The following is a 16,613-nucleotide window of genomic DNA, read 5'->3' as shown; positions in this document are numbered from 1 at the left end:
TGGGGGGTAATGGAATCCGACATACGACGGCAAAGGTGAAGGTAAGTAAATAAATAAATACCTGCTGTTGTATGTCGGACTCCACTACCCCTCCACCCAGCCCCTCCCCCTCTCCGCCTCACCTCCCCACAGCATTACCTCTGCGAGCTGCCACTGATTTCGTCCACCTCATACACATTTTTAGTTAAACATACAAAACTCACTACCAGCAAGGCCTCCTTCTGTGTCCCTATGGTCCCTTAAACACTAGGGTTCTTCAGACACCTTGTCACTTCCTCCTCCTGTATAGCATCCTTTCCACCTTTCCACTGAATGAACATACCTCCCCGTTCCTTGCGCACCTTTCAATAAACATGCCTCCTTCTCTAACATGGCCTGCCAGAGTCAGAAAGGATAGTCTTTGGAGTGTAGTTTGTCAGCCTTGTAGGTCCTCAAGAGGTTTAACATTGCCGAAAAAGAGAAAAGTTCATATTTTGAGGTCTGAGGAAAGCCCGAAAATTAGAATGGAAAATATTATATCACATTTGTGTTAACTGTAGTAACAATCGTAATAGAAGAAAATCGCTGTGTGTTTAAAAAAAATATTCAAACCAAAAATTACTCATTCTTCACTACCAAAAGAGGCCAGGGAAAACAAAGAATTATTAAAAAGTATTATTCCAATGAAGGCCTACATTCACTTGGTTAGAGGGCATGGGAATTACAGAACTAGCTCTCGCCAAGTCTGCATATGTCAGCCTTTACAGTATTTTCACATGGGCTTTCATCAGAACAAACCATATCTAATCTACCAGGGTGAGATGCTGCATATAAAAATAACCGATCAAAACTGTTGTCAGCAGGCATGGACAACCAATGTCCCACTACTCCCTCTTAGCCATTCAGTATTGTATGCCACTTGAAGGTCTGATGTGTCCAAAGCCCAAGCCCTACAGGATGCCATTGGTTAATTGAGTATGGTGGGAGTTTTTAGTGCAACAGAAGAGAAAATGATTGGAGAGGTATGGGAATTAGTCAATTTATGAAAGTGATGTCCAGGGGGGTGAGGACTGCTGAAATATTAGAGAGTTGACTGTTGAACTACATTGGGATGACAGAGAGAATAGGAATAGCAGAGAGGCATTTGTGGTCTGCTGAGGTGAGAGATAAGCACACATAAGAGCATGAAGCTTAAAGAAACCAGATTAAGTAAATGTCACCTCCTGAATGATGTCAATTAAGAGTTATGCTATATTGCTTACATAATCCACTGCCTATAGTCTGTCTATCAGTCTATTGGATTCCCCATGTCTATTTACTTAGAGTAAATATGGCTAGCCTGGCCTGTAGTTGATCTTAGAGTACCCCATATGGTTCATAAAGGATTGTTCTGCACCTTTTTGAAGAACAATTTGTGACACAAGAGAGTGAGAAAGCAATAACCCAGGGTTTCTCTCAAACCAGCCTGGGCATCTCGCAATCTATATAATGTTAAGCAACATAAAACGAATGCTGTGGCCAGCAAAGCTGCTGTTGCAGGCAGTGTTTATGGTTAATCCTTATGTTAACATATATTTTCATTATCCTTGTTGGAGTGTTTGAGTAGGGAAATGATTGCTATGCTGCTTGTATTCATATTTGGTGAGGCCACTTGCAAATCGACACTGCTGCATGATGTTCTTATGTATTTCGATACAGGGACAGTTCCTAATTTAGTAAAGGAGCCCTGCCGATCTGATCGTCATGTAAAAGAGATACTTCAAAATGTCTTGGGAGTACTGATTTTTATTGTGTTTTATGGAACTGTTCAAGTTGTGTGAATGTAAGGTTCACTAATAAAATGTGACCTCAAGGATTAAATACATTAAATTGCTGGTGCCCCCTGATCAACATGATGACTTTGAATGGCATTTTCTGAATATCCTCAACCATAACAGCCATTGAATCTATTAATGTTACCATGGCAGATGTCATTGGCTGATTGTCAAAACCCCTTTGGAAGTACTAGTAGGAGGCTTCTGTATAGAAATGTCAACACAGCACCTTCAACCCAGAGACCTGAAGTCCCTGTCATAGGGGCCTATTCTCTAAATTGAAGTAATTAAGGAAAACCAGTTTGAGAGGTAACATCTACCTTATGAGATTTTATAAATATTAACTAAGGCTGTTGCTGTTTAATTTATATCACTAAAAGGTATTAGTAGTTGTAGAACTTTCAGATGTCCATTGTAACACTACCTGCTGCAGACCCTGTGGGGTTCAGTATTCAGATTTGCTATGGTGTAGAAAGCCTCCCATTCCCCCCTTCATTGAAAGACTTTGAAATCATGCGTATATCTAATCATGAATGGATCAAGTTAAACAGAAGGATTTAAGGCACTCAGGAAGGAGCTTCAAAACCAGCCCCAAGTAACTAAACACTCTGGGACTTTTTTACAAGCCCGTGCGGCACCAATGCGTCACATTGAGTGACGCACCGGCGGCGTAACCTGCTGTGTGATATTTACAAGCACACGTAAAGCCACCCTGTGTGGCTTTACGTATGCTTGTAAATATCGCTCCTTTTCACGCAACACTTTGTGTTAGGGGCGTGACATGGGTGTTGCTGATTTACTAGCAATCGTAAACCTGGAAATGCGTCAGAATGCTACGCCACCCGGGTGGTGGCGTAGCTAGGCACAATGAGGAGAAATGTTTTAATTTGTTCTCGTTTTTTTCCTCTTTCAATGCATGCTACATTCTACAGCACGCATTGGAAGAGAAATTCACCTCAATTTAGTGTTTTTGTGTAGGAAGGTGTCCCGTCCGGCATTAAAACAATCTCCCCACAACGCAGGTATCCTTGCACCATGGTGCAAGGGTGCCTGCGCCGGTGCATGGCAGCAGTTTGTGCGCCAGCGCAGGGAAAATCACAGAGATGCGACATATTGTTGTAAATATGTCGCATCCCTGTGCTTCGAAACTAACGCAGCGTGGCGCAGCAAAATGACTTGCAGCACCGCGCTACGTTAGTTTCTCACAAATAGGGCCCTCTGTATATTTATGTGCTTGCTTTGTATACTGGTCCCCACACATCTCACACACCTGTGTCATATACACCTCCATTTGTACCGACGTCCTCATCTCTGTACATCATTTCCCTACTGATCTCCTCTCCCTTTTCTCATACGCCAGCACCACCCCACACACCTTTCCAGTCTAATCACACATTTCGCACACACCGCTGTCTGTGCTCCCCAGAAACCTCCATTGTTCGCCTCCAACCCCTGCTGTCACATACAATTGGAATGCTGCTGAGGGTGGTGCAGAGTGCACTGATCTGAAGGCTGCAGTTTAGAACAGTCCTGGGTTGCTGTTGGTGTTGATGCTTCCTTTCTCAGCCTTTTTTCTTTCCCAGGTTTCTCTGTGTGTCGGTGTCTCCTGTCCTGGGCAACTCAGGCAAAGGATTCTCATGTCGCCTCACTTTTGGGACGCAGACACATCATGTGCAGCTTACAACTACGCCTCTTCCAAAGCCTCCAAAGCCTCTGCCCCTCACCAAGCAGATCACCATCCAGGAGAAAGGTAGGCAGCTTTGTCAAGGTGAGAGATGTGACCTAGAACACAGAGGAAGGACATTGTTCCAAATGTTCATTAGCAGTATCTGTTGCCTCTCCATATGGAGTCTAGTTTGTGACTAGATACATAATTTAATGTCCATTAATCGCTGTTTCACCAATTTTTACCAGTCCTTCAGCAGATTCTGCCTTTTGAACCTTGTGGATCTCACCATCCTAGGGTCCGTTCACATCTTTAGCCTCTCTTGGTCCATTTTCAGCTTTTGGGAATCTCATATGTTGTTGCTTAATATCGCTCAGGCACTGTTCTGGCTGCAAGAAAGACCTCTCCTGGAGCCCTAGCACGAGGTGTGGGAACCCCAAACAGAGGTACACCAGCTGGAATCCTGAGAAGAGGTGCCTTATCTCCTCACAGGGAAGCCACGCTTGACGTACGGTGAGCATACCTCCTAGGGAGCAGTCCTGGAAATCTAAATGTGTATATGATGTATGCCTCGGAGAAATGTGTCTGTTGTGTCTTCTCATCTCTAAAGGCAGCATAGCAGTGCAGAAGTAAAATGAGGCCTAACAGGATGTTAGACAGGCCTCACTCAAGATATGGGTCTCCATTAAGGTAGGGCATGTGCCAAGTCTATGGCTTTATTTATTGTGTGTGTATTCTTTACTAAAACACATCATATACTATAGGCCTTATGGTGCTCGACACATCAAACGGCAGGAAATGAAGGTAGACGCCGGGACCCCTGGTTTTGGGACACCCCGCAGGCAATCCTGCATTCGGGAATACCTGCTCGCTCTACAATCCATAACCCCCTTTACGCAATATAAATGGCACCCTGACTTTCCCCACGGGCATAGCAATGGCTGTGGGTTCAGGGTGGAGACGGGATCACATATGTCTCCTCCGGTCCCTGGGCTGGAATAGCTCACCATTTACAGCCTCAACTGCAGATCTCTGCTAAACATCATGCAGAGGTATTAGATCTTCTGCAGGAATCCATACCGGATATTTTATTTCTTACAAAAACATGGCTTACCACTGACTCCGTGGCCCTCTCAGCCTTGGCTCCTACCAGCAGGCTACACGAAGTGCACCCAGAATAGGACAAGCGGGAGGGGGGGAGGCTTAGCTTTTATATTTAAATCATCATTTTCATGCACCCTCACACCACAGACTATCCCCGACTGTGAAAGTGCCTTGCTTAAAATTGCATTGACCCACAATTTCACCCTCTCTGGGCTTCTTATCTACCGCCCACCAGGTACTTCAAAAGACTTTCAAGAAGCCTTAGTTAATACAGCATCTACACTCGTACTAGAAGCAGCCAATTTTAATATAATAGGGGACCTCAACCTACACCTGGAATGCCATGATTCCCAGGAGATTATCAACTTACTGGGAGATATGGACGCCTACCAATTAACCCAAATAGTGGAGGGCCCGACACATATAGCAGGTCATCTACTCAATCCCGTATTTTCGAATCTCCAGACCATGGAGGCTAATCCGCCCTTCCCTTTGCTCTGGACGGATCTTTCCCTCATCTCTCTGTGCCTCTGTATTACAGGCACCCCTCTGCGCTCTCCTCGTCAGTCTTCTATGAAGCGCCCTTGGTACAAATTGGACTCCTCCACTTTCACTTCCACCCTAAACTCGCATCACCCTGAATGGCCTACCGACCTAGAGGCAGCCAACAGCGCATTTAGGAGTTGGGTCAATGAAGCACTGGATCAGTGTATTCCGATGAAAATGACTCATGCCAAGCATACTCTAACCCACGCTTGGTATGATAAGGCCCTGATTGCGGAAAAGAAAACATTTAAAATCTTAGAATGGGCCTGGAGAAAGGCATATGACCTTACAGCTAAAATTACCTATATGAATGCAGTCAAAGCATACCATAAAGTGGTCCGGAAGACCAAGGCCATGTACTATGCTAACATGATCTCTGCTCCCATACTTGGCTAAAATCATGGAGTCCTTTGTCAACATCGCTCCGACTAAATACTTAGAAGACAAGGAGATCCTGGATAGGTCACAAAATGTCTTCCGGCCCAGACACAGCACTGAATCTGCACTACTTGCAGTCACAGAGAAAATATGGGCCACTCTGGATGAGGTTAAAACCTTGGCAATGATTCTATTGGACCTCAGCGTGGCCTTCGACACGTTCTCCCATAGGATTCTACTACAACGGCTGGAGGAGATCGGGGTCAAAGGCAAGGTCCTGGCCTGGTTTGCGTCCTTTCTGACCGATCGCTCTTTTCAAGTCTCTGCCCCCCCCCCCTTTTCTGTCCAGCGTTCACCCTCTTGGTTGCGGTGTTCCCCGGGGCTCTGCCCTTAGCCCCACGTTATTTGACGTATATGTCCGCCCTCTAGGTAAAAGCACGGAACATGAACATGGTATCTTATGCCGCTGATACCCAACTGGTATTCACTATCTCCAATAACCCCAAACAGGACCAAGCAAAATTTCAAGAGAATCTTATGGCCATCTCTGACTGGATAGTTCAAAAGGACAATGGTGTGGTGAGGTCAGAGATCCTCATGTAGCGGAGCTACAGTTATTGATTTGGAAAAACAATTCAATGGTATTGCTAATACGTAGAACTCAATTAGAAAACGTATGCAAGGACACAAGAGAGTAGAGGAAGGCATCACATTTTATTCAACATCATAAAATGGAGTTGCTTCCATTCCTACCATTTTCTTGATTTGCGACAGTGTATATTGTATATACAGTGCTCACACATACAAAAGTGAGGGTGCGTGAAGTGAAGTGCTTAGTGACAATAAAAACATTTCATCGCATTGACAAGCAGATCAAAAGAACCCAATTGGTTTAAGCAATTTAAAGGGAACTTTGAAATTGAGGTCGACGGCGTTTCGATCTTAGTGAGTCAAGATCATCATCAGGACGAGGTAAGTGCGAGCACGTCTGATCTAATTTGGGGGAGAAAAGGTTAATTACTGAAGTGTCCTAAATATGCATTAATAAACACCAAGGTGGTGCGTGTTGATAATAGCGCAACGAAGGCGTGTAAGGAGGAGGCAACATCAAGGCAGTTAATGTGATGTTGAGTTAAAACGAGTGAATGAATGTCAAATGGAACGGTTAATATGTACAAGGAAGGTGGTGGTGCCGTCGTAACTAGTACAAGAAGTGTCCGATAGCAGGCGTGAGAGCGCAGCTGGTAGAAGGAACGCAAGAGAATTTCTGGGTGTGCTTGAGGAGGGAAATTGGAGTAAAAGCGCATGGTGAGCAGCGACAGTGGGGTGAAGACCCCTGGTTAGGAATTACTATGGACATGAGCAACTCACTGCAGGGAACGTGATAGGGTGTCCAGAAAAGGAAAGTGACGTGCACAATCTGTAAAAACTCACGAAGGAGAATGAACTTACTACGCGAGACCGTAGTGATAATTTCAAGACCTGCACAGATGGTCGATGAGCCCAAGAATCAGGATAGCGTCCGTGTTGGTAAGGACACGAAAGGGAGGAGAATTCCCAAGGCGCTAGAAGCGGGAGCAGAAAGGGCAGAAAAAGAAATGAATTAAGGGGAATGGGGCTGGAAGCGCGAATAATCTGGTGACGGCGTTAGTGGAGAGGCTTACTTGTATGGACGGGAGTGAAGCCGTTGACAGTCCGTATTCTTCGGCGTGTTGTTAGACCCAAGGCTTGTGATTGACCCGGGAATATCTGCAACCTAAACCGTGAATATAGCAGTTAAGGGTCTAATAAGGGTACCGTGTGGGGGGGGCGGCTAATTGGTAGCGTGAAGGGGCACACTTACTTGGCACGAAGATGAATGAATCGATTCAGGAGCGCGCTGGCAGCAGTCCGGAGCGTGCTGTGTATGCGTTCGTCAATGGGAGATAAGGACAATGAGGGGAGGGAGCGCATGCGTGAGGCAGCGCGTGTGTGGACCGAGATTGGTCATTTCGCTCAGGAGGGGTATAAGGGCAGCCATGTTGGGTGAGGGATGGTACACGCAAGAGTGTGATTTGGAAAGGCTATACTCCTGCATTCAGGGGTGAGGAGTAAGGCAATTATGAAAACATTACAGATAACGAATTTTACACAGACATTACTGCAATGTGTGTTAGTTGTAGAAACATATTACATACAGGGAAAATTGTACAGTTTTTTACAGTTTTTTTCAATGATAGAGATAGAGCTCTGTTGCGATGCGAGTGTAAACAAAGACACCCTGAGTGAAGAAGCTTACAGTATCATGTTCCACTCGTCAATCGTATTAAGACCATGCTCGATTGTACGACAGTTGAACATCCATTTGCATTCGAGTCTGTTTAGAGTGAGAGTCTGGTCACCACCTCTGCTGTTAGGGTGGAGCATGTCAATCACTAGCCATTCAAGATCATTTTCAGTGTGTCCTTTTTCAATGTAGTGGTTCACCAAAGGGGCTGTTGTAACCCGGCAGCGTGTTCGGCTCCTGTGTTGTCCGATCCTGGCTTTGATTTTTTGCGTTGTCTGGCCGATATATTTCAGATTACAAGGGCATTGAATACAGTAAATTACATTTGTTGAATTACAATTGGAAAAGAAATTAAGGTCATGCATACTGGTAGCGTACGAAAATACTTTGGTGTTAGTTGTGAAAGGGCATGCAGCACAGTTACCACATTTGAAGTGACCTACAACTGGAGGTAATCCAAAAAGTGAGTGGATTCCATTGTTTTTGAGTGTAGGTCTCTGTGCCCTAACTAGATGATCCTTGATATTGCGGGCCCTCCTGAAGGAAAATAGCGGGGCTTCCTTAGTGATGTTGATGGATGTGAGGAGTGGCCAGTGTTTCTTGACTACTTTAGTAATGCTGTTCGTAGCCGGGCAGAAGGTAGTGACACAGGTGATGCGTGATAGGGTTTTCTTGGGTTTGGGTTCCAGGAGTATCTCCCTGTGAGAGTACCACGCTCTCTTCATGGATCTTTTGACAAGGCGTCTCGGGTATCCTCTGTGGAGTAATTTTTCATATAGGATATTGGCCTCTTTGAAGTAGTCATCTTTAAGTTTACAATTCCTTCTGATTCGAAGGAATTGTCCAAAAGGTAGTCCATCTCTGAGTGCTCTGGGATGTGCACTCTTGTAATGTAAAAGAGTGTTGCGCTCGGTGGGTTTCCTATATAGAGTGGTGTATAGGGTACCTTCAGAATGAATAACAGTGACATCTAAATAGTTTACAGAGTGTTTACTGGAGTCATGTGTGAACTTAAGATCCGGTTGGCAGTTGTTAAGCCAAAAACAAAATTCATCGAGTTCTAATTTAGAACCATGCCAAATCATAAAAACATCGTCTATGTAGCGATGCCAGTTTTTAATTTTATTGCGATGTGGGTTGGATTCATTGAGGATGAATGTCTTCTCTATTTCATCAACGTACAGGATGGCAAAATTAGGGGCAAAAATTGCACCCATAGATGTACCTTTCCTTTGTCTGTAGTATTTCTCATTGAATAGAAAATAGTTTTCAGAGAGGGCTATTTCAAGGAGGGAAATGATAAATTCGGTCGGTACCTTGTGAGGGCGAGGTCTGCTGTTTAGGTGTTTTTCAATGACGTCTTTGCCTTTGTCCTGTGGAATGTTTGTGTAGAGTGACTCAATGTCTAGGGTGACCAGATGCTCACATGAAGGGTCAAAAGTCTCCTTTTCAACTATGTTGATAAAGTGTGTGGTGTCTTTCACATAGGCAATTGTATTTGTGACTAGGTCTTGAATAAAGAAATTGACATATTTGCCTAGGGGTTCCAAAATCGAGTCACAGCCGGAGAGGATTGGTCTGCCTGGAGGGTTGCTAGGGTCTTTATGTACCTTTGGCAGTGTGTAAAGGACTGGGGTTCTAGGGTTTTTGTTATTCAGAAAAAGGAACTCATTATGGCTGATGTAGCCCGCATCCTCTGCAGCCTTTGTAGTTGTAAGTATTAGAGATTTTATGTCATTAAGGGGGTTGCGAATGAGTGGTTCATAGTGAGTGGTGTTGTTAAGTTGTCGCATAATCTCTTTGTCATAGTTGGACTTGTCTTGGATCACAATCCCACCACCTTTATCACATGGTTTGATAATGATGTCTTCTGCGTTTTTTAGAAGGAGAAGACTTTTCCTTTCTTCCATGCTTATATTATATGGGATGAATTTGGGCTGGTTTCTTAGTTTTTCCAAGTCCTTCAGAACGAGGTGTTCGAATGATAGGACTTCCGGTGGTAAAGCTCCCGTAGGTGGATTGAAGGTCGATTTAGGTCGTAGGCCCGTGGTGTCCCAGTTAGGGGAGGTGTCTCTGTCAAGGAAAAAGGCCTGAAGTCTAATTTTCCTAAAGAATTGGAAAATTTCGGTCTGTATCTTAAACCAGTCAGTTTTTTCAGTAAGCACATAGGATAGTCCCTTACTCAGGAGGGAGATTTCAGTGGTCGCTAATTGATGGCTGGAAAGGTTAAAGATGGGAATTTCCTCAATGGGTTGTATACTAGGGATATTTTCAATGAAGGGCTCAGTTAGTACTGGTAACCCCATTGGTAAAATTTCCGTCGTGTCTGACGTTCCCCTGGTTGGAAATTGTACCTCTGTTTGTTCCTCCCTCTCTCTGGTTGGAAGTGTTGACCTCTCCCTAAAAAATACGGAGTGTTGGGGGCTGAACTCGGTCCTGCACTTTGGTCAGATGAATCAGAGTCTGCAGAAGAATCAGAGAAAGTGACTGGTTGTTTATTTTTGAAACTGCCCCAGGTGCCCGCTTGTTGTCTCTGTGGAAACTGGGGCTGAGTAAAGTAGTCCTCCCTAAGGTATGGGTAGGTTTTTTTCTTTGCTATAGTTTTTGATGTCTTTTGTTACCTTGGTTGCTTTCTTGTGGTGCTCAAATTTATGGAAATCAGAGATAGTTTTTTCTATCTTTTCAAGAATTGACTTAGCGTCTGCTAGGCTTTCTAGTTCCAAAATGGCTTTCTCAAGTAGTAGTATCTCTTCAAGTTCTTTCTTACTCTGTTCGAGCGCGGTGTCTATGCCAAGGACCATCCAGTGGCGTGAGCATGTTGTCCCTATGTGCGCAAAGCCATTTTTGAATTTGGGGTCCTGTAGGAAAATGGCTGGGGTGTTGCGCACCTGTAACTCCGGTTTTTACTCCCGTCCATACAAGTAAGCCTCTCCACTAACGCCGTCACCAGATTATTCGCGCTTCCAGCCCCATTCCCCTTAATTCATTTCTTTTTCTGCCCTTCCTGCTCCCGCTTCTAGCGCCTTGGGAATTCTCCTCCCTTTCGTGTCCTTACCAACACGGACGCTATCCTGATTCTTGGGCTCATCGACCATCTGTGCAGGTCTTGAAATTATCACTACGGTCTCGCGTAGTAAGTTCATTCTCCTTCGTGAGTTTTTACAGATTGTGCACGTCACTTTCCTTTTCTGGACACCCTATCACGTTCCCTGCAGTGAGTTGCTCATGTCCATAGTAATTCCTAACCAGGGGTCTTCACCCCACTGTCGCTGCTCACCATGCGCTTTTACTCCAATTTCCCTCCTCAAGCACACCCAGAAATTCTCTTGCGTTCCTTCTACCAGCTGCGCTCTCACGCCTGCTATCGGACACTTCTTGTACTAGTTACGACGGCACCACCACCTTCCTTGTACATATTAACCGTTCCATTTGACATTCATTCACTCGTTTTAACTCAACATCACATTAACTGCCTTGATGTTGCCTCCTCCTTACACGCCTTCGTTGCGCTATTATCAACACGCACCACCTTGGTGTTTATTAATGCATATTTAGGACACTTCAGTAATTAACCTTTTCTCCCCCAAATTAGATCAGACGTGCTCGCACTTACCTCGTCCTGATGATGATCTTGACTCACTAAGATCGAAACGCCGTCGACCTCAATTTCAAAGTTCCCTTTAAATTGCTTAAACCAATTGGGTTCTTTTGATCTGCTTGTCAATGCGATGAAATGTTTTTATTGTCACTAAGCACTTCACTTCACGCACCCTCACTTTTGTATGTGTGAGCACTGTATATACAATATACACTGTCGCAAAACAAGAAAATGGTAGGAATGGAAGCAACTCCATTTTATGATGTTGAATAAAATGTGATGCCTTCCTCTACTCTCTTGTGTCCTTGCATACGTTTTCTAATTGAGTTCTACGTATTAGCAATACCATTGAATTGTTTTTCCAAATCAATAACTGTAGCTCCGCTACATGAGGATCTCTGACCTCACCAGACCATTGTCCTTTTGAACTATCTTCTACCCCAGGTCACAATTGTGAGGGGTTCCCTTGTTCTCCATACATATCCTATGAGCAGTGGCTACACTGCAAGGGTTTTCTTACCACTCGTGTGGTCTTACTCATCGATTGTTTTCCTTTTTTTGATTATATAATGTCAAATCCATTAGCCCCTACTTACACAGAGGACTATATAGCGAGGATTATTAGTGGCCCCTCCCTCTTTCAAACTACAGCAGCAGCCCCAACTGCGCCAACTGATGCCGCTACAGATAAAATAACAAGACTAGAGAACCTTAAGACAAAACATGCTCACAGAGTATCTTAAAGCAGATATTATCCCTCTAGGGTTACAGGTGCGCAGCACCCCAGCCATTTTCCTACAGGACCCCAAATTCAAAAATGGCTTTGCGCACATAGGGACAACATGCTCACGCCACTGGATGGTCCTTGGCACAGACACCGCGCTCGAACAGAGTAAGAAAGAACTTGAAGAGATACTACTACTTGAGAAAGCCATTTTGGAACTAGAAAGGCTAGCAGACGCTAAGTCAATTCTTGAAAAGATAGAAAAAACTATCTCTGATTTCCATAAATTTGAGCACCACAAGAAAGCAACCAAGGTAACAAAAGACATCAAAAACTATAGCAAAGAAAAAACCTACCCATACCTTAGGGAGGACTACTTTACTCAGCCCCAGTTTCCACAGAGACAACAAGCGGGCACCTGGGGCAGGTTCAAAAATAAACAACCAGTCACTTTCTCTGATTCTTCTGCAGACTCTGATTCATCTGATCAAAGTGCAGGACCGAGTTCAGCCCCCAACACTCCGAATTTTTTAGGGAGAGGTCAACACTTCCAACCAGAGAGAGGGAGGAACAAACAGAGGTACAATTTCCAACCAGGGGAACGTCAGACACGACGGAAATTTTACCAATGGGGTTACCAGTACTAACTGAGCCCTTCATTGAAAATATCCCTAGTATACAACCCATTGAGGAAATTCCCATCTTTAACCTTTCCAGCCATCAATTAGCGACCACTGAAATCTCCCTCCTGAGTAAGGGACTATCCTATGTGCTTACTGAAAAAACTGACTGGTTTAAGATACAGACCGAAATTTTCCAATTCTTTAGGAAAATTAGACTTCAGGCCTTTTTCCTTGACAGAGACACCTCCCCTAACTGGGACACCACGGGCCTACGACCTAAATCGACTTTCAATCCACCTACGGGAGCTTTACCACCGGAAGTCCTATCATTCGAACACCTCGTTCTGAAGGACTTGGAAAAACTAAGAAACCAGCCCAAATTCATCCCATATAATATAAGCATGGAAGAAAGGAAAAGTCTTCTCCTTCTAAAAAACGCAGAAGACATCATTATCAAACCATGTGATAAAGGTGGTGGGATTGTGATCCAAGACAAGTCCAACTATGACAAAGAGATTATGCGACAACTTAACAACACCACTCACTATGAACCACTCATTCGCAACCCCCTTAATGACATGAAATCTCTAATACTTACAACTACAAAGGCTGCAGAGGATGCGGGCTACATCAGCCATAATGAGTTCCTTTTTCTGAATAACAAAAACCCTAGAACCCCAGTCCTTTACACACTGCCAAAGGTACATAAAGACCCTAGCAACCCTCCAGGCAGACCAATCCTCTCCGGCTGTGACTCGATTTTGGAACTCCTAGGCAAATATGTCAATTTCTTTATTCAAGACCTAGTCACAAATACAATTGCCTATGTGAAAGACACCACACACTTTATCAACATAGTTGAAAAGGAGACTTTTGACCCTTCATGTGAGCATCTGGTCACCCTGGACATTGAGTCACTCTACACAAACATTCCACAGGACAAAGGCAAAGACGTCATTGAAAAACACCTAAACAGCAGACCTCGCCCTCACAAGGTACCGACCGAATTTATCATTTCCCTCCTTGAAATAGCCCTCTCTGAAAACTATTTTCTATTCAATGAGAAATACTACAGACAAAGGAAAGGTACATCTATGGGTGCAATTTTTGCCCCTAATTTTGCCATCCTGTACGTTGATGAAATAGAGAAGACATTCATCCTCAATGAATCCAACCCACATCGCAATAAAATTAAAAACTGGCATCGCTACACAGACGATGTTTTTATGATTTGGCATGGTTCTAAATTAGAACTCGATGAATTTTGTTTTGGCTTAACAACTGCCAACCGGATCTTAAGTTCACACATGACTCCAGTAAACACTCTGTAAACTATTTAGATGTTACTGTTATTCATTCTGAAGATACCCTATACACCACTCTATATAGGAAACCCACCGAGCGCAACACTCTTTTACATTACAAGAGTGCACATCCCAGAGCACTCAGAGATGGACTACCTTTTGGACAATTCCTTCGAATCAGAAGGAATTGTAAACTTAAAGATGACTACTTCAAAGAGGCCAATATCCTATATGAAAAATTACTCCACAGAGGATACCCGAGACGCCTTGTCAAAAGATCCATGAAGAGAGCGTGGTACTCTCACAGGGAGATACTCCTGGAACCCAAACCCAAGAAAACCCTATCACGCATGACCTGTGTCACTACCTTCTGCCCGGCTACGAACAACATTACTAAAGTAGTCAAGAAACACTGGCCACTCCTCACATCCATCAACATCACTAAGGAAGCCCCGCTATTTTCCTTCAGGAGGGCCCGCAATATCAAGGATCATCTAGTTAGGGCACAGAGACCTACACTCAAAAACAATGGAATCCACTCACTTTTTGGATTACCTCCAGTTGTAGGTCACTTCAAATGTGGTAACTGTGCTGCATGCCCGTTCACAACTAACACCAAAGTATTTTCGTACGCTACCAGTATGCATGACCTTAATTTCTTTTCCAATTGTAATTCAACAAATGTAATTTACTGTATTCAATGCCCTTGTAATCTGAAATATATCGGCCAGACAACGCAAAAAATCAAAGCCAGGATCGGACAACACAGGAGCCGAATACGCTGCCGGGTTACAACAGCCCCTTTGGTGAACCACTACATTGAAAAAGGACACACTGAAAATGATCTTGAATGGCTAGTGATTGACATGCTCCACCCTAACAGCAGAGGTGGTGACCAGACTCTCACTCTAAACAGACTCGAATGCAAATGGATGTTCAACTGTCGTACAATCGAGCATGGTCTTAATACGATTGACGAGTGGAACATGATACTGTAAGCTTCTTCACTCAGGGTGTCTTTGTTTACACTCGCATCGCAACAGAGCTCTATCTCTATCATTGAAAAAAACTGTAAAAAACTGTACAATTTTCCCTGTATGTAATATGTTTCTACAACTAACACACATTGCAGTAATGTCTGTGTAAAATTCCTTATCTGTAATGTTTTCATAATTGCCTTACTCCTCACCCCTGAATGCAGGAGTATAGCCTTTCCAAATCACACTCTTGCGTGTACCATCCCTCACCCAACATGGCTGCCCTTATACCCCTCCTGAGCGTAATGACCAATCTCGGTCCACACACGCGCTGCCTCACGCATGCGCTCCCTCCCCTCGTTGTCCTTATCTCCCATTGACGAACGCATACACAGCACGCTCCGGACTGCTGCCAGCGCGCTCCTGAATCGATTCATTCATCTTCGTGCCAAGTAAGTCTGCCCCTTCACGCTACCAATTAGCCGCCCCCCCCACACGGTACCCTTATTAGACCCTTAACTGCTATATTCACGGTTTAGGTTGCAGATATTCCCGGGTCAATCACAAGCCTTGGGTCTAACAACACGCCGAAGAATACGGACTGTCAACGGCTTCACTCCGGTTTTTACTCCCGTCCATACAAGTAAGCCTCTCCACTAACGCCGTCACCAGATTATTCGCGCTTCCAGCCCCATTCCCCTTAATTCATTTCTTTTTCCGCCCTTCCTGCTCCCGCTTCTAGCGCCTTGGGAATTCTCCTCCCTTTCGTGTCCTTACCAACACGGACGCTATCCTGATTCTTGGGCTCATCGACCATCTGTGCAGGTCTTGAAATTATCACTACGGTCTCGCGTAGTAAGTTCATTCTCCTTCGTGAGTTTTTACAGATTATGCACGTCACTTTCCTTTTCTGGACACCCTATCACGTTCCCTGCAGTGAGTTGCTCATGTCCATAGTAATTCCTAACCAGGGGTCTTCACCCCACTGTCGCTGCTCACCATGCGCTTTTACTCCAATTTCCCTCCTCAAGCACACCCAGAAATTCTCTTGCGTTCCTTCTACCAGCTGCGCTCTCACGCCTGCTATCGGACACTTCTTGTACTAGTTACGATGGCACCACCACCTTCCTTGTACATATTAACCGTTCCAATTGACATTCATTCACTCGTTTTAACTCAACATCACATTAACTGCCTTGATGTTGCCTCCTCCTTACACGCCTTCGTTGCGCTATTATCAACACGCACCACCTTGGTGTTTATTAATGCATATTTAGGACACTTCAGTAATTAACCTTTTCTCCCCCAAATTAGATCAGACGTGCTCGCACTTACCTCGTCCTGATGATGATCTTGACTCACTAAGATCGAAACGCCGTCGACCTCAATTTCAAAGTTCCCTTTAAATTGCTTAAACCAATTGGGTTCTTTTGATCTGCTTGTCAATGCGATGAAATGTTTTTATTGTCACTAAGCACTTCACTTCACGCACCCTCACTTTTGTATGTGTGAGCACTGTATATACAATATACACTGTCGCAAAACAAGAAAATGGTAGGAATGGAAGCAACTCCATTTTATGATGTTGAATAAAATGTGATGCCTTCCTCTACTCTCTTGTGTCCTTGCATACG

At 44.3% G+C, this 16,613-nt stretch overlaps 1 protein-coding gene across 2 annotated transcripts in view; it reads left to right on the top strand.

The window, feature by feature from the left end:
* Positions 1-16,613, top strand: part of LOC146857835 (uncharacterized) — a 346,446-nt gene that overhangs the window by 228,858 nt on the left and 100,975 nt on the right. For both annotated transcript variants that reach the window (XM_085648523.1, XM_085648522.1), the window contains exons 12-13: positions 3,377-3,543; positions 3,837-3,972. In XM_085648523.1, the coding sequence (XP_085504649.1) occupies positions 3,377-3,543; positions 3,837-3,972 (303 nt within the window). The remainder of the gene's footprint in view (positions 1-3,376; positions 3,544-3,836; positions 3,973-16,613) is intronic.

The sequence above is a fragment of the Triturus cristatus genome, chromosome 3_2, assembly GCF_964204655.1.
Source record: "Triturus cristatus chromosome 3_2, aTriCri1.1, whole genome shotgun sequence".
NCBI classification, from domain to species: domain Eukaryota; kingdom Metazoa; phylum Chordata; class Amphibia; order Caudata; family Salamandridae; genus Triturus; species Triturus cristatus.
The sequence above is the reverse complement of the archived record's forward strand: the minus strand, read 5'-3'. Positions and strand labels throughout refer to the sequence as shown.